The 15519-nt window shown below is 44.9% G+C and overlaps 1 protein-coding gene across 3 annotated transcripts; it reads right to left on the bottom strand.

Annotated features, from left to right (window-relative positions):
* Positions 1-30: 30 nt before the first annotated feature.
* Positions 31-15256, bottom strand: LOC125742244 (protein GPR108). Of its 3 annotated transcripts, none has more exons than XM_049014080.1 (18): positions 15042-15256; positions 12030-12152; positions 11759-11809; positions 11461-11543; positions 10762-10826; positions 10345-10511; positions 10049-10108; positions 9743-9841; positions 9457-9590; positions 9078-9153; positions 8104-8177; positions 7798-7915; positions 7404-7534; positions 7069-7112; positions 4764-4813; positions 3707-3790; positions 3414-3535; positions 31-1149 (listed from the first exon to the last, which is right to left on the bottom strand). In XM_049014080.1, exons 1-18 carry the CDS (start codon positions 15126-15128, stop codon positions 1062-1064), a joined length of 1656 nt encoding a protein of 551 aa, XP_048870037.1. In that variant the 5' UTR covers positions 15129-15256; the 3' UTR covers positions 31-1061. The 3 variants fall into 3 exon arrangements, with proteins under 3 accessions (XP_048870037.1, XP_048870038.1, XP_048870040.1); XM_049014081.1 differs by having other exon boundaries at positions 10345-10472; positions 15042-15255; XM_049014083.1 differs by lacking the exons at positions 10762-10826; positions 11461-11543; positions 11759-11809; positions 12030-12152; positions 15042-15256 and having other exon boundaries at positions 10049-10194; positions 10253-10347.
* Positions 15257-15519: the final 263 nt, after the last annotated feature.

Genomic DNA, 15519 nt, shown 5'->3' with positions numbered 1-15519 from the left:
GTGGTCTGGCCAGTAAACAGAGAATCACGCTACACCCAAACCAGGTTTATTGTCATTTACACTGGAGATTTACCTTCCTGACGTGCAAATTAAAGTTACAACACGTCAAACGAGAAGATACATTAATTATAGATAACAAGAAAAACAATAACAAAATGAATACATTAAAGGAAGCAGCAGGTATTTATTGCCGCTGAGAAGAGTATCTTCATCTGTATGAGGGACCAGACTCATTTGGAGTGATACCTGCAAATCACTACAATAGTCACTGGAAAAAGAAACCCCCCCCCACACTATACTTTACTGGACTCATCTGGAGCAAGACCTGCAGATTCTTGTAGATCACTACAGTAATCACAGCAAAATTCCAAGCAGGATTCTTCTGGTGTAGATCCTTTGAGTAATCACTTGAAAAGCACATCCCCCAAGAAGTACTCTTCTGGACTCGTTTCGAGTGACACCTGCAGATTCCTGCAGTTCCCTACAGTAAAAACTGGAAAAAAAAACTGTTCCCAGACACAATAACAGGCTTACTAAAGGGAGATAAACATACTTACCAACTGGATTCACTGCCTATGCAGAGAGACATCTTTCTCTTACACACAGAGTTCCTAACAGGAAGCTGGGGAGACCATAACAGCAGCTCATCTGATTTCAACTGTCTCATATGAAGCCACTGCATGCAAAACCGAAACACACTGAATAGTAACTGAAAAAATTTAGAGAAAGATAGGGCATTTCCACTTGAAAAAAACATCTCATTGCCTTTCCGCAGCTTTCAGCAGCTTTCAGCTTGACTTGCATGGTCCAGAGGTGAAAAGTTCCCCTCAGACACACACTCCTGAGCTCATACCATCTGCAAGCTGAGAGCAGGGGTCAGTCTTTTTAACCTGAACAGAACAGTAACATAACAGAAGCAAAATCCATGGAAACACCTAGTATCAGTCTTGCATAGTGAGGTTCGGACTGTCCAGGTCCTGACCCAAAGAGGCTGATGGAGAGGTGGGCCTTGAACTAAGTAATCAGAGGCAACTCCATGGCTCATCGTGACCCAAGGAGTCTCAAAGGGCAAACTCCCTCTGTCGTTCACGCCCATTGGAGGTCTTCTTCACCTTGGAGATTCCTTCGAGAGCCCCAGATTCTGTCACCCTGTTAAGCAAGAAAGTAACATTTATTTAAAGCACTTTTTTTTTTTAAAGCACCAAAGTTTTTAGGTGTTTACCAAAGTGCTGTACAAAGATGAGTAGAACAGCTAAAATAAACAGTACTTAGATAAAATAAAACATATAATGATATGCGTAACCGCTGAAAACAGATGTCTCAAAAGTCCTAAAATAGGGATATGTTTTAAGACTAGATTTAGCACAAGATATATTCGGAAAGGCTCTAACATGAGGTGGCAGACTATTCCACAGCCATGGACCATAAACTGCAAAAGCACAATCCTCTTTATATTTTAAGCAAGGCTGGGGGACAACCAGAAGAAGATCATGTAATGACCTCAGTGTTCTAGGGGTCGATTTGTGGTGAAGGAGTTCACATATGTAACAAGGCGCCAGACCATTTAAGGACTTGAATACAAACAACAAAACTTTAAATTAGATCCTAAAGCTAACTGGAAGCCAGTGGAGTGATGCCAGGACTTAAGTGATATGATCTCTCCTTTTGGTACCAGTCAGCAATCTAGCAGCTGCATTTTGTACTAACTGTAAATGATAAGCATATTAGCATGATGGTACAGTGGTTTATGCTGTCGCCTTATACCGCGAAAGTTCCTGGTTCGATCCCGATAGCTAACGGGGAACCTTCTGGGTTGAGTTCACGTGTCATTCTGTGGGTAGTGGAGGCTTAATGGTTAGGGAAGCGCCCTTGTAATTGAAAGATTGCTGGTTTGAATCCCCGACCAGCAAGACACCACTGAGGTACCTTGACCAATGTACTGCCCCCAAGCACTGCTACACAGGCGCTGAATTAGCTGCCCCCTGCTATGTCACGACGTCATATATGAGTTAAATGCAGAGGACACATTTCATTGTTGTGCACTGTGTGCTGTGGTGTGTCAGCAATGACCACTGATCACCTAATTCTAAATTCTATAATGATGACTTACACAAACATGAGTAAAGGGAAATACATTAGTTCAGTCAAGACGATATAAAAACATGGACGGCTTTCTCTAGATTGTTAAGACAGAACAGCTGTAACTTTTGAAACCAGATGAAGTTGATAAAATGATCCTCCGACCACAGAGATCACTTGGTTATCAAAGCTCAGATCATAGACTAAAAGCACTGCCCAATTCCTGATATATGGCTTAGCATATGACGCCTGTGGGCCTCATTTATGTGACAGCAGTGAAATAGAGGCTGATGATCCTTCTTTGAAGATTCTTTGTTTTACCTTCATTTAACTGTAAAACATTATTTGCAAGCCACTGCTTAACATCCTGCAAGGACCTTTTTTAACCTTAAGGTGCAAGTATCCATCGGTTCTAGAGGCAAATATAACAGCATCAGCAAAACAATGACAGGAGATGTTCTACTTCTGAAAAATGTGACCAGAGTGGGACCGGAGCTGACTTCCCTGGATGCCATATTGAGAGGGTTCAATGAGCAGGCAATGATCTATTGTATTGAAGGCAGCATATTTCCCAGCAATAAGCACACGCAATATGAGTAAATAATGTTACCCTCAGCAAGGCTGATTCAGTACTATGTACTGCTCAGAAACCAGGCTTAATTTTTTCATATATTATGTTCAGTTAAAAAGGGCAATAGTTGAGATAAAATGACATTCTCCAAAGCTTTACTGACAATAACAGTATGTGAAAAAATACCCGGTGTCTCCTCAGAGTTGAGTGAAAAAGGGCATGACAGGTGGTGTAGCAATAGTTTGGGTATACTGCGGAATTTTAATTAAGCAAATTTTATGTGTGGGGGGGGGGACCCCCCACCCCCTGTCAAAATACTGGAATAATGTTGCCTTTCAAAATACCAGCTAGAATGCAACCAGAGGTGGAAAGTTCAGGTCCAGAAAGTAAAAATCCAGACCAAGATTTTATTCCAACCAACTAGTTTAGTATGAAGACTCTCAGTCATGGAGAACTAGCTGGTTGAAAAAAAAAATCTCTGTCTGGATTTTTACTTTCTGGGACCTGAACTATCCACCTCTGAATGGAAATGATTGAGGAGTACATTTTCTTTGCACTAGTGATACAATATTTAAAGAGCAGTGGTTTGCATGGATACAAGCTCAGGTTAAAACAGATACTCCACCAATTTGGAAACGGAAAATAAGCCAACCTGAAGTTTTGCTGTGTTACTTGCATTAAGAGTAACATTATTCAAAGCAAGTACTAATTCTGCTGGATACTCCCTAACCAGCACTGGACATATCCTCAAAGCAAAACTCACACTTCATCCGTTTCCACATCCTCCTCATCCTGGGGCAGCTGCAGGTAGGGATTGTTTGATGCAGGGCGGAACTTGTACCCCGTCAACACGAAGAACACAAAAGTAGAGACCTCCACTAGGAACTGTAGATGCACAGAAAAAGCCACAAGGTAGGCTATATCAAAAACAGTCAGGAAAATATGCTTGGTGATGAAACCCTTACACTTCATTGTCAGGATGCATGACATCTCTCACCCTGGCAGGGACCTAAATAGCCAGCTGATCATGTGACTCAGTCATGGCGGCCTGCTCACCTCATAGAGCCACTGCAACTGGAAAGGCATTGTGACCTTCAGGAAGATGGCAATGATCCGCGTGAAGTAAATGTAGCATACGATCTGCAGAGCCATTGAGGGAAAAACCAGCATGAATGGACACAAATTCAATTAGGGCTGTCACTATCGATTATACCAATAACCGAGATGATTCTTTGAGTACGTCTTTATAATATAAACGTTACGACTACCACGAGGCAGGAACTAGCCAACCACTGCAGGATGTACACTCAGTCACATGTATGGTCAGTGTGAGCACTCCAATTCACATAGGGGTCGATTCTTCCATGCACTGACGTCCAAATAGCTGCGAGCTGTGCATTTTTTTGACTTGCGCATATTCTCGACTGAAATGCAACGTTTTTGTGCACTTACACGGTTTACGTATTTTGGGTAGAGAAACACCAAAATATGGGCATTTCATGTAAATGACCTTTAGGTACATTCTGTCACTGGCTTAACTGCACTTTTCACCATGTGCACTGGAGGGCTGTATTAAGTCAAGCACCTCTACATGGCCAGATACAATATTGCAGTTTTCAGAAAGTTGAACATATAACAATACAAAAATTTGTAATATGCAGGCACATGTGTAAATCAAAAGAGAGTTGCAGCTTCACCAGAACATACGAGACATGGGGGGGCAGGGGAGGTGGAGAATATTATTAGATTGGACATACATTACATGCATTATACATAAATTCTACATATGTAAATTTGACATACATTACGTACATTATATATAAATTATAGATATACACATAAATTAGACACATATTACCAACATTAAGTCCAGATGTACATAAATTACGTAATGTTTTGTTCACACATCAAACACTGCAAATTTAACGTTTTGGTGAGGGGCGGGTGACATGAGTAATGATGGAAACTGAGTGGGGAGGCGGCCAAAATGTCATATCAGGCTACTTTTGGTTATGGTCACCAATGGCAGTTGTAGCTTGCATGGCGCCCTGGATGGACTCGCACTGCACGGCAACGCCCGGACTCGCTATCACACAGCAACGCCCGTACTTACCATCACATAGTAATGCCGGAACAGCTTCAGTTTCTCCAGGTTGGTGGCAGCTGAGAGACAGACCGGATGCAGGACATTATGATTGGAAGGCTAACTTTGTCTCATATCATTAAACGAGAAACTATAAAGTGGATGGAGTTAAAAAGCAAAAATGTTGAAGAGGCAAGGGAATTTATTTAAAAGCACATTGTTGCAAGTGCAGGAGGACTTCATACCTGTTTCCAACAAAAGTAAATCTAGGAAACTGCAGCCAAGGTGGTTTACTACGGAAATTAAGACTGTATTCAGGAGGAAAAGGGCTCTGTTCCACAAATGGAAAATATCTGGTGATGTTGGAATAAAGCAGGAGTATCCAAGTCTACAGGTTGAGTTAAAAAACAACATTAGACTCTCTAAGAGGAATGTCAAAAGGAAGATTGCATTGGAGGCTGAGGATGACAATAAATATTTCTTCCAATATTTTAACTCCAAAAGAGCCCTAAAAGCAGAAATCACTAAGGGTTGTGTAACTGAAAATGAACTTGAATATAATTAATGTTTAATGATTGTTTAGCTTGGGTATTCACTGCAGAGAACATGAGTAACATGTCGACTCATTTCTAATCCAGCTTCGTCTTTGACTAATATATCTATAACTGAAGCTGATGTGCTACAAAGCCCAGCTAAGCTCAAAATCAATAAATCGCAGGGCCCTGATGGCCTCTTATGTATAGCTTTAAAAGAGATGAGGGATATTATTTGCCAACCTTTACTATTTCAGAAATCCTAATCTGCTGGTGTGGTAACTCTCATTGTAAGCATGTTAATATAACACACGTACTCAAAAAAGGGGATAGAAGTGATCCATCAACGTATAGGCCAATCAGTTTAACCTGCAAAACTGGAAGAGTATAGGAATCTATAATCCAAGTAAAAATGGTAGATTACCTGGATTCAGGTAACATTCTGCAGAATAGCCAACATTGTTTTAGGAGAGAGAGATCCTGTTTAACTAATCTACTTGAGTTCTTTGAGGAAGTTACAAGAGAAATTGATCAGAAAAAGGCCTACGATGTGATCTACTTAGAATTCCAGAAGGTCTTTTGATGTTGCCCCCCACAAGCAGCAGGGATTTTAGGGACTGTAGCGGCTTGGATCAAAAACTGGTTAACAGACAGGAAGCAGCGAGTAGTTATTAGAGGCACAATGTCACAGTGGGCCTGTGTTCATAGTGGGGTACCGCAGGGTTCAATTTTAGGACCACTATTGTTCCTAATTTACATTAATGATATTGATACCAATACATACAGTAAACTGGTTTAAATTTGCAGATGACACCAAGGTGGATGATGTAGCAGACACTGATCTAACAGCACAGAGGCTACAATGGGATCTTGATTTAATTAGCGACGGGGCTGATACCTGGCAGATGAAATTTAACATACAGTACTGTGCAAAAGTCTTAGGCACTCAAAAGAAATGTTTAGCGCTATTTATCTGGGTAGTAAGTGCACATTTTCTTATATTAAATAATATTTTTTTGTTCTAAGAACATATGAAAATCAGGAGTAACATAATAAAAACTAGTAAAAATGTCTTCTGTTCTCCAAAAAGTTACTGATATCTACTTGGATGGCTAGATGAACACCACTTCAGTTCCCAAACTTCTCTTCAGTGGCACCTGAACCATTCTATGTATTTATTAAATTTCACCACCAGCTCTTTTAACTAATTAAGTTAATTAAGCAAGTGAACAAGATATTGAATAGATATAAGGTGGGCTAGTGGTCAGGTCAAAAAACACATGGGTGTATTGTATAGTTGCTGGAAATAACAGTTATTTTAGCAGAGGTTTTGAAATGGTGAAGCTGACACACTTTGCCAGGCGTAACAGCATAGTTTTACACCAACATGACAGTAATTTAAACATTTTTTTGGCTGCCAAGACTTTTGCACAATACTGTAGATAAATGTAAGGGCATCCATGCAGGGAGCAGAAATATAAAGTACAGATATTTTATGGGTTCCACTGAAATAAAGGTAGCTGATAACTTGTCAGATTTAAGGCAAAATGCAAGTGAATGAATATGAAGTCCATTAAAACTGTGGTACCTTAAATCCAATAAGTTACCCCGATAAGCCAGTAACCCTGCTTCTTAGTACAGGCCACAGAGCTAGATAAGACTTTAACAACTCTGAGATATTAATTGAGTTCTCCCCAAACGAGCTTGATGGGCCGAATGGCCTCCTCTCGTTTGTAAATTTCTTATCCATTCCTTAACTCATTCCTCGGTGAACATCCACCTCAATTGATGGACTTGCTCACCTTTTCCATCAGTGTTAGAGGCTTCCTGCAGGTGCCGAATGGACCTAAGATGAAAATAGAGAATATAGAGAAATATAACCCATCGGCTGGACACACTGCATACACACACACACGCGCGCACACACAAAACTTTATATAATTCATCCACTGGACACACTGCATTCTCTCTCTCCCTTTCTCTGTCTCACAGACACACACAGACAACCATAGCACTTTATATAACCCATCCGCTGGACATACTGTATTCTCACACACACCACATTATATAACCCATCCACTGAACACACTATATTCTGTTTTCACTTGGAGGAAACACACACATACCACATGCTTACCAGACAACTGGAAACAAGATGGCCCCACAGCAGATGAGATCGACCAGGAAAAGCACCTCCTTCCACAGCGCATACTCACTGGAGCCCTCCTCTGTCGACTCAATAATGATGTAGGCTACATTGGCCAAGACCTGCACAGAAAAAGTATAAATCATACTCAAGCAGACATTTGTGGGTACATGTACACACACATACACACCCCCGGCATGCGCACTCTTTGGGTACACATGGAAGGGTATACACTTCAGGCACATACCTTGGACACACCTTAGGATCAGGTACACACATGTGCTCGGGCACAAGGCTCAGGCAGGCACATATACGCAGGCGGGAACACGGCACAGCCTAACACACACACACACACACAGCCCTGGAACACAAGCACTGAACTTACCTGAAGGGGGATGACAATCATGAAGACCTTCTTCTCCTTGTCCGACAAGATGTACTTAACGAAGGCCCAGCCAGTGCCAATCAGAGCCAGAGTGATGAAGAGAAGAGCTCCTTTCAACCTGAATAAAAACACATGCCTTGACCAGGAATGTTTGTGCAAGGGGGTACTATATAAATTACATACTACTGACTTGAAATGAAATGGAGAAGACATTAAGTAAAATGAGAATGAGCAATGAATGGGGTGACATGATCTAACAGGAAGATACAGGAGAGGCTACAGTGAGGTGTAGGTGCACAGACTCACAGGTGCGTGATGTAGTACATGACAGCCAGGCCCTCGATGGGATGCCCCATCGCGTTGATGAAGTGGTAGTTAATCTGACAAAGGGAGAGAGAAGGACAGAGTCCATTTCACAGCACAGCGAGCAGAAGGCTAACGGGCCCAGCCCGAAGCCCTCAACCCTGCTCCTTGCCCCGTTCCCTCTGCCTTGCTCCCTCTCCTTTACTCCCACAGCCTTATGCTCAAAGCCCAGCCCCCTCTGCCTTGCTCCCTCCCTAAGCCCAGCCCCCTCTGCCTTGCTCCCTCCCTAAGCCCAGCCCCCTCTGCCTTGCTCCCTCCCTAAGCCCAGCCCCCTCTGCCTTGCTCCCTCCCTAAGCACAGCCCCCTCTGCCTTGCTCCCTCCCTAAGCACAGCCCCCTCTGCCTTGCTCCCTCCCTAAGCCCAGCCCCCTCTGCCTTGCTCCCTCCCTAAGCACAGCCCCCTCTGCCTTGCTCCCTCCCTAAGCCCAGCCCCCTCTGCCTTGCTCCCTCCCTAAGCCCAGCCCCCTCTGCCTTGCTCCCTCCCTAAGACCAGCCCCCTCTGCCTTGCACCCTCCCTAAGCCCAGCCCCCTCTGCCTTGCTCCCTCTCCTTTACTCCCACAGCCTTATGCTCAAAGCCCAGCCCCCTCTGCCTTGCTCCCTCCCTAAGCCCAGCCCCCTCTGCCTTGCTCCCTCCCTAAGCACAGCCCCCTCTGCCTTGCTCCCTCCCTAAGCCCAGCCCCCTCTGCCTTGCTCCCTCCCTAAGCCCAGCCCCCTCTGCCTTGCTCCCTCCCTAAGCCCAGCCCCCTCTGCCTTGCTCCCTCCCTAAGCCCAGCCCCCTCTGCCTTGCTCCCTCCCTAAGCCCAGCCCCATCTGCCTTACTCTTTCAGCTTTATGCTTTTGGCCCCACCCACTCTGCCTTACTACCTGGGCCCTCTTCTCCCACCGCCCCCCAGCTCCACTCTCAGTGTCACACTTACACTATGAAACACCAGGGAGATGGACTTGGTAAACGCCAATGCTGCCATGAGCCAGTGGATCTTGAAGACGCTGAACCTGCAGACAGACACAGTGATGTTCCAGCTATTAGCAGCCTGCATGCACTAGCATGGTGTCTTATCGTGTTTGAGCAGCTAAAGGCTGCCAACAAAGACAGTATCCCAGTGGCACAAATCAATGACCTTAGTACATATAGACACAGGTGTTGGCATGATTTTTGGAGGGAAACTCGAAGCTTGAAGACTGATACATCTTACAGCTAGCCCAAAGCCAAAGATTCGTTTTCTGTTACTATCTGATCATAGTCATGGTCAAGAGGCTAAGGTAGTAAGCTGTCGTCTAAGGGGGGCGAGCAGATACCTGTGTTTAAGGAGCGTGTGGACCCAGATCATGGCAGCAGCAAAGAACAGGCCAGCCATGCAGATGTACAACAGCGGAAGGGGCATTTCAGCTGCAGAGAGGAAACCACCGGGGTTCTGCTCTACGATGTACACCTAGAGCAGAAACACCATGCTGACAGGATGGAGTATATGACGACAACAACAATAATCATAATAATCTTACAAGTAATATAAAGTATGAAATATTTCTTCTGGCAGGTAAAGCCAACTTGGTGGAGATGTACAAAGGCATAAACAGCACTGACCTTAAGGCTGAACTGGGTCAGGACAGAGCTCTTTCCGTGGCAGTTCAGGAAGTTAAGGTTATACAATCCTTCTGATTTGGAGCCAAACTTCAGGTGGAACTAGAAGATGAGAGACTATTGTAAAATGCATGAAATATCCAGTGAGGGAGCATTTGGCAAAGCCGATAGTCACATTCCCTGGCTGGGACATACCTCTTTACAGTGCTGAAAAACCTGCCCTGCCATTTATTATGAAAAAATGGAAGCTAACTGGTAAGCCTGTCTGCAAGCTACCCTTAAGAAGCGTCAGTGGGATTCAGAACATACACTGAAGTTGTAGGAGCTGCCGATCTTCTGCAGGGTGAGAGTCTTGTTCACCTTGCCGACCTGTGGGAGGTAGAAGACACAGAAACACCTGAGGGGATCTCCACCACCATGCTGACACACAGGCCTGCTCATTAACATAGAAACACCTGAGGGGATCTCCACCACCATGCTGAAACACAGGCCTGCTCATTAACATAGAAACACCTGAGGGGATCTCCACCACCATGCTGACACACAGGCCTGCTCATTAACATAGAAACACCTGAGGGGATCTCCACCACCATGCTGACGCTCACCAGGCTAGAGGTAACTGCCTCAGTCCCTAGGCTTCTGGTGTCATGGACCCCAGTATCGGGTTGTTGGCCCCCAGGCTCGTTCTGTGCAGTATCGGGTTGTTGGCCCCCAGACTTGTTGCGTGTGGTTTCTGCCGGCAACATCACTGAGTTTATATTACTTCTGGCACCTGAGAGACAGTGAAATGTCTCACATCCCTTTTCAGCAGCCTGAATAATGCTAAGTATTAGTTCCGGCTTCAGACGTGCAGTGCTTTCTGTAAAGGCTTGAAAACGGCAGACAGATTTATGTTTCTTTACAGACATGGGGAGCAGCTAGTAGTGTCACAGCTAATCAACTCAAGTCTCTTTAGCACAGGTCAACACCGAGACAACACAAAAAGCCATATAGCCTTATTTCAGTGGCGGCAAACCACTAACCTTTGGAGTCTTTCTCCACTGCAGTCAGGATGTTGTCCTGATCTCCAAAAGAGTACATGTTTACTCTGCATGAAAGAGAAACAGGTCAGGTCAAAGAGCGTTCACACTGCATGAAACTGGTCAGGTCAGAGAGCGTTCACAGTGCATGACACTGGTCAGGTCAGAGAGCGTTCACAGTGCATGACACTGGTCAGGTCAGAGAGCGTTCACAGTGCATGACACTGGTCAGGTCAGAGAGCGTTCACAGTGCATGACACTGGTCAGGTCAGAGAGCGTTCACAGTGCATGACACTGGTCAGGTCAGAGAGCGTTCACAGTGCATGAAAATGGTCAGGTCAGAGAGCGTTCACAGTGCATGACACTGGTCAGGTCAGAGAGCGTTCACAGTGCATGACACTGGTCAGGTCAGAGAGCGTTCACACTGCATGAAAATGGTCAGGTCAGAGAGCGTTCACACTGCATGAAACAGGTCAAGTCAGAGACAATTTACACTGAATGACAGAATAAGCTTATGTTAATGCAACCAGAGATAAGCAGCATAGTTTAAATGAAGTGGGTTTTGCATGAGTAAAGCGCAAATGTTAAATTATTAAGTAATCTGGAGGTATGAGGGTAGATGCTCCTGAAACTCTCAGTTCTCACTGAGAGACTGCAGAAGCACTTTTCAAACCTCAGCCTGGTGAAGAGCTGGCAGCTCACCGCAGACTGGGAATGTCGATAAGGAAGAGGAGGCGTGGCTCCACACTGGTTCTGTTCACATGGCACACTTTGGTGTCTTCAGCCTGTGGAAATCAAAGTCACACACACAGTATCATTTCTGCCAGTCTGTATCTTCATTATATGTACTTTAACCCATTTTTCCCTCATGTTCATTACACCTGATATAAGCAATGACTGCAAATATGCTTATCACTCTTACTATTATTAGGCTTATTTGAGAAGAGTAGTAGTCAAGTTTTAAATCAGTCAGGAATCAGACAGCGGTGAATCTACTCACTGTGTACGAGAGCACTCCATTTACTGGTGATCTGACAAGGCTAAAGCCAACCTGGACAGAAGAAAACACATAAACACACTAATAAACAACACCTGAGAACAGAACTACAACAACACGTTACAATGAAAGAGTTCAAAATGCAATCACAGGATCAGTATGTCCAAACCTACAGGAACCATACTAATGCAAGCTTAAGAGAGGTGCAAAACTAAAACATAAATGATGAATTTCCAGATTAACCTGGACTAATAAAAGCATAAATCAGGCTGACCATGTAACCATCTTGGCCAGCGGACTTCTCCGGGGACAAAATCAGCTCCTGGAGGTGGACATCCAATGTCCCATTGGCATAAAACCCAAAGGTTTTCAGGTGGACGACAGAACGTGTGTCATTCTGGGAAAGAGGATTGAAATGACTGGTAAGGAGAACACATTTAATACTCACACATTACTGGTGCTTGGAAATGCAGTGTCTGACTTATCTTTCACTCAGTACAGTAATGGAGCATGTTACTGCAACACAACCAGTTTCTCAGTCACACTCAGTACAGTGTCGGAGAATGGAACACGTTACTGCTACGTGACCAGCTTCTCAGTCACACTCAGTACAGTGTCGGAGAATGGAACACGTTACTGCTACGTGACCAGCTTCTCAGTCACACTCAGTACAGTGTCGGAGCATGGAGCACATTACTGCTACATGACCAGCTTCACAGTCACATTCAGTACAGTGTCGGAGCATGGAGGATGATACTGCTACATGACCAGCTTCTCAGTCACACTCAGTACATTGTCGGAGCATGGAGCACATTACTGCTACATGACCAGCTTCACAGTCACACTCAGTACAGTGTCGGAGCATGGAGGATATTACTGCTACAAAACCAGCTTCTCAGTCGCACTCAGTACAGTGTCGGAGCATGGAGGATGTCACTGCTACATGACCAGCTTCTCAGTCACACTCAGTACAGTGTCGGACCATGGAGCACGTTCCTGGAATATGACCAGCTTCTCAGTCACTCTCAGTAAAGTGTCAGAGCATGGAGCACATTACTGCTACATGAACAGTTTCTCAGTCACCCTCAGTACAGTGTCGGAGCATGGAGGATGTTACTGCTACATGACCAGCTTCACAGTCACACTCAGTACAGTGTCGGAGCATGGAGGATGTCACTGCAACATGACCAGCTTCTCAGTCACAATCAGTACAGTGTCGGAGCATGGAGCACATTACTGCTACATGACCAGATTCTCAGTCACACTCAGTACAGTGTCAGAGCATGGACCACATTACTGCTACATGACCAGCTTCTCAGTCACACTCAGCACAGTGTCGGACCATAGAGCACATTACTGCTACATGACCAGCTTCTCAGTCACACTCAGTACAGTGTCAGAGCATGGAGGATGTAACTGGAACATGACAAGCTTCTCAGTCACACTCAGTACATTGTCGGAGCATGGAGCACATTACTGCTACATGACCAGCTTCACAGTCACACTCAGTACAGTGTCAGAGCATGGAGGATATTACTGCTACATAACCAGCTTCTCAGTCACACTCAGTACAGTGTCGGAATATGGAGCACATTACTGCTACATGACCAGCATCTCAGTCACACTCAATACAGTGTCGGAGCATGGAGCACATTACTGCTACATAACCAGCTTGTCAGTCACACTCAGTACAGTGTTGGACCATGGAGCACATTACTGCTACATGACCAGTTTCTCAGTCACACTCAGTATAGTGTCGGAGCATGGAGGATGTTACTGCTACATGACCAGCTTCTCAGTCACACTCAGTACAGTGTCAGAGCATGGAGCACATTACTGCTACATGACCAGCTTCTCAGTCACACTCAGTATAGTGTCGGAGCATGGAGGATGTCACTGCTACATGACCAGCTTCACAGTCACACTCAGTACAGTGTCGGAGCATGGAGGATATTACTGCTACATGACCAGCTTCTCAGTCACACTCAGTACAGTGTCGGAGCATGGAGGATGTCACTGCTACATGACCAGCTTCTCAGTCACACTCAGTACAGTGTCGGACCATGGAGCACGTTCCTGGAATATGACCAGCTTCTCAGTCACACTCAGTACAGTGTCGGACCATGGAGCACATTACTGCTACATGACCAGCTTCTCAGTCACACTCAATACAGTGTCGGACCATGGAGCACATTACTGCAACATGACCAGCTTCTCAGTCACACTCAGTACAGTGTCGGAGCATGGAGGATGTCACTGCTACATGACCAGCTTCTCAGTCACACTCAGTACAGTGTCAGACCAGGGAGCACATTACTGCTACATGACCAGCTTCTCAGTCACACTCAGTACAGTGTCGGAGCATGGAGGATGTTACTGGAACATGACAAGCTTCTCAGTCATACTCAGTACAGAGTCGGCCCATGGAGCACATTACTGCTACATAACCAGCTTATCAGTCACACTCAGTACAGTGTCAGAGCATGGAGGATGTTACTGGAACATGACAAGCTTCTCAGTCACACTCAGTACAGTGTCGGCCCATGGAGCACATTACTGCTACATAACCAGCTTATCAGTCACACTCAGTACAGTGTCAGAGCATGGAGGATGTTACTGGAACATGACAAGCTTCTCAGTCACACTCAGTACAGTGTCGGCCCATGGAGCACATTACTGCTACATAACCAGCTTATCAGTCACACTCAGTACAGTGTCAGAGCATGGAGGATGTTACTGGAACATGACAAGCTTCTCAGTCATACTCAGTACAGAGTCGGCCCATGGAGCACATTACTGCTACATAACCAGCTTATCAGTCACACTCAGTACAGTGTCAGAGCATGGAGGATGTTACTGGAACATGACAAGCTTCTCAGTCACACTCAGTACAGTGTCGGCCCATGGAGCACATTACTGCTACATGAGCAGCTTCTCAGTCACACTCAGTACAGTGTCGGAGCATGGAGGATGTTACTGCAACATGACCAGCCTCTCAGTCACACGCAGTACAGTTACTATAACCGAAAGTCAAGGATCGGTACGCGCCGTGGCGCATCCCACAGTTTAAGCCTCACTTAGTTGGTTTTGTGGCCAAAGGAGGACATCAAAACCTTCTAATGTGCGATTCTACCCACAATATAAATCTATATTCTGAACTACGAGGAGCAACACCCAGCACCTACTTCGCTGTATTACCAGCGATTTAAGTAAACAAGTACAAACACGAAGTAAGTATTAATGAAAGCGCAACGTCGGCAGGTGTAATGCGGAAAACAGCCCTTACCTTTAGGTCAAGTGTGTGCATCCTGGCATCACACACCGCGAGTATTAATCCAAGAACACCGAGCAATAAAACAACGCTCCTAACCATTGTCTTTTACCTTCTAAACGGATCTATGTTACCCTTCAAAATTAGCTACGAATTTAACTCAACGTTTTAGTTCTGCGTTACTTCCTGCTTCCGTAAGAAGTTACACGTCATCTCAGCAACTGCATCACATCCTCTCCTTCGGCTCCTCAACTACGGTGCAGTACGTGAAAACAGAGTGCGCATACTGCCATCTATCGGTCTGGAGGGTACCAACCAGAACTTCTCATTTTACTTCCAAAGGCATGTCATTGCATTAAGAAAGAAGTGCGAGTCACATATCGCTATGAGGTGTAGTATGCAAAACGGAAACCGAGGACCTGTAGGCTATCACGAAGCAGGATTTCTTGCTTTGCCGGGTAGTTTGTCGCATTCAAGGTAGTCCTGTCTCAAT

The sequence above is a fragment of the Brienomyrus brachyistius genome, chromosome 5 (assembly GCF_023856365.1).
Source record: "Brienomyrus brachyistius isolate T26 chromosome 5, BBRACH_0.4, whole genome shotgun sequence".
In the NCBI taxonomy this organism is placed as follows: Eukaryota; Metazoa; Chordata; class Actinopteri; order Osteoglossiformes; family Mormyridae; genus Brienomyrus; species Brienomyrus brachyistius.
The sequence above is the reverse complement of the archived record's forward strand: the minus strand, read 5'-3'. Positions and strand labels throughout refer to the sequence as shown.

What these genes read in the sequence shown, in the direction of transcription:
- LOC125742244 (XM_049014080.1), bottom strand. Translation starts at nt 15,128, where the DNA reads ATGGTTAGGAGCGTTGTTTTATTGCTCGGTGTTCTTGGATTAATACTC. An exon ending in GCAGCTCCTACAACTTCAGT is followed by an intron (nt 9,842 to 10,048) that starts GTATGTTCTGAA and finishes CTCATCTTCTAG; the next exon opens with TTCCACCTGAAGTTTGGCTC. An exon ending in CTCTAACACTGATGGAAAAG is followed by an intron (nt 4,814 to 7,068) that starts GTGAGCAAGTCC and finishes TCTGTCTCTCAG; the next exon opens with CTGCCACCAACCTGGAGAAA.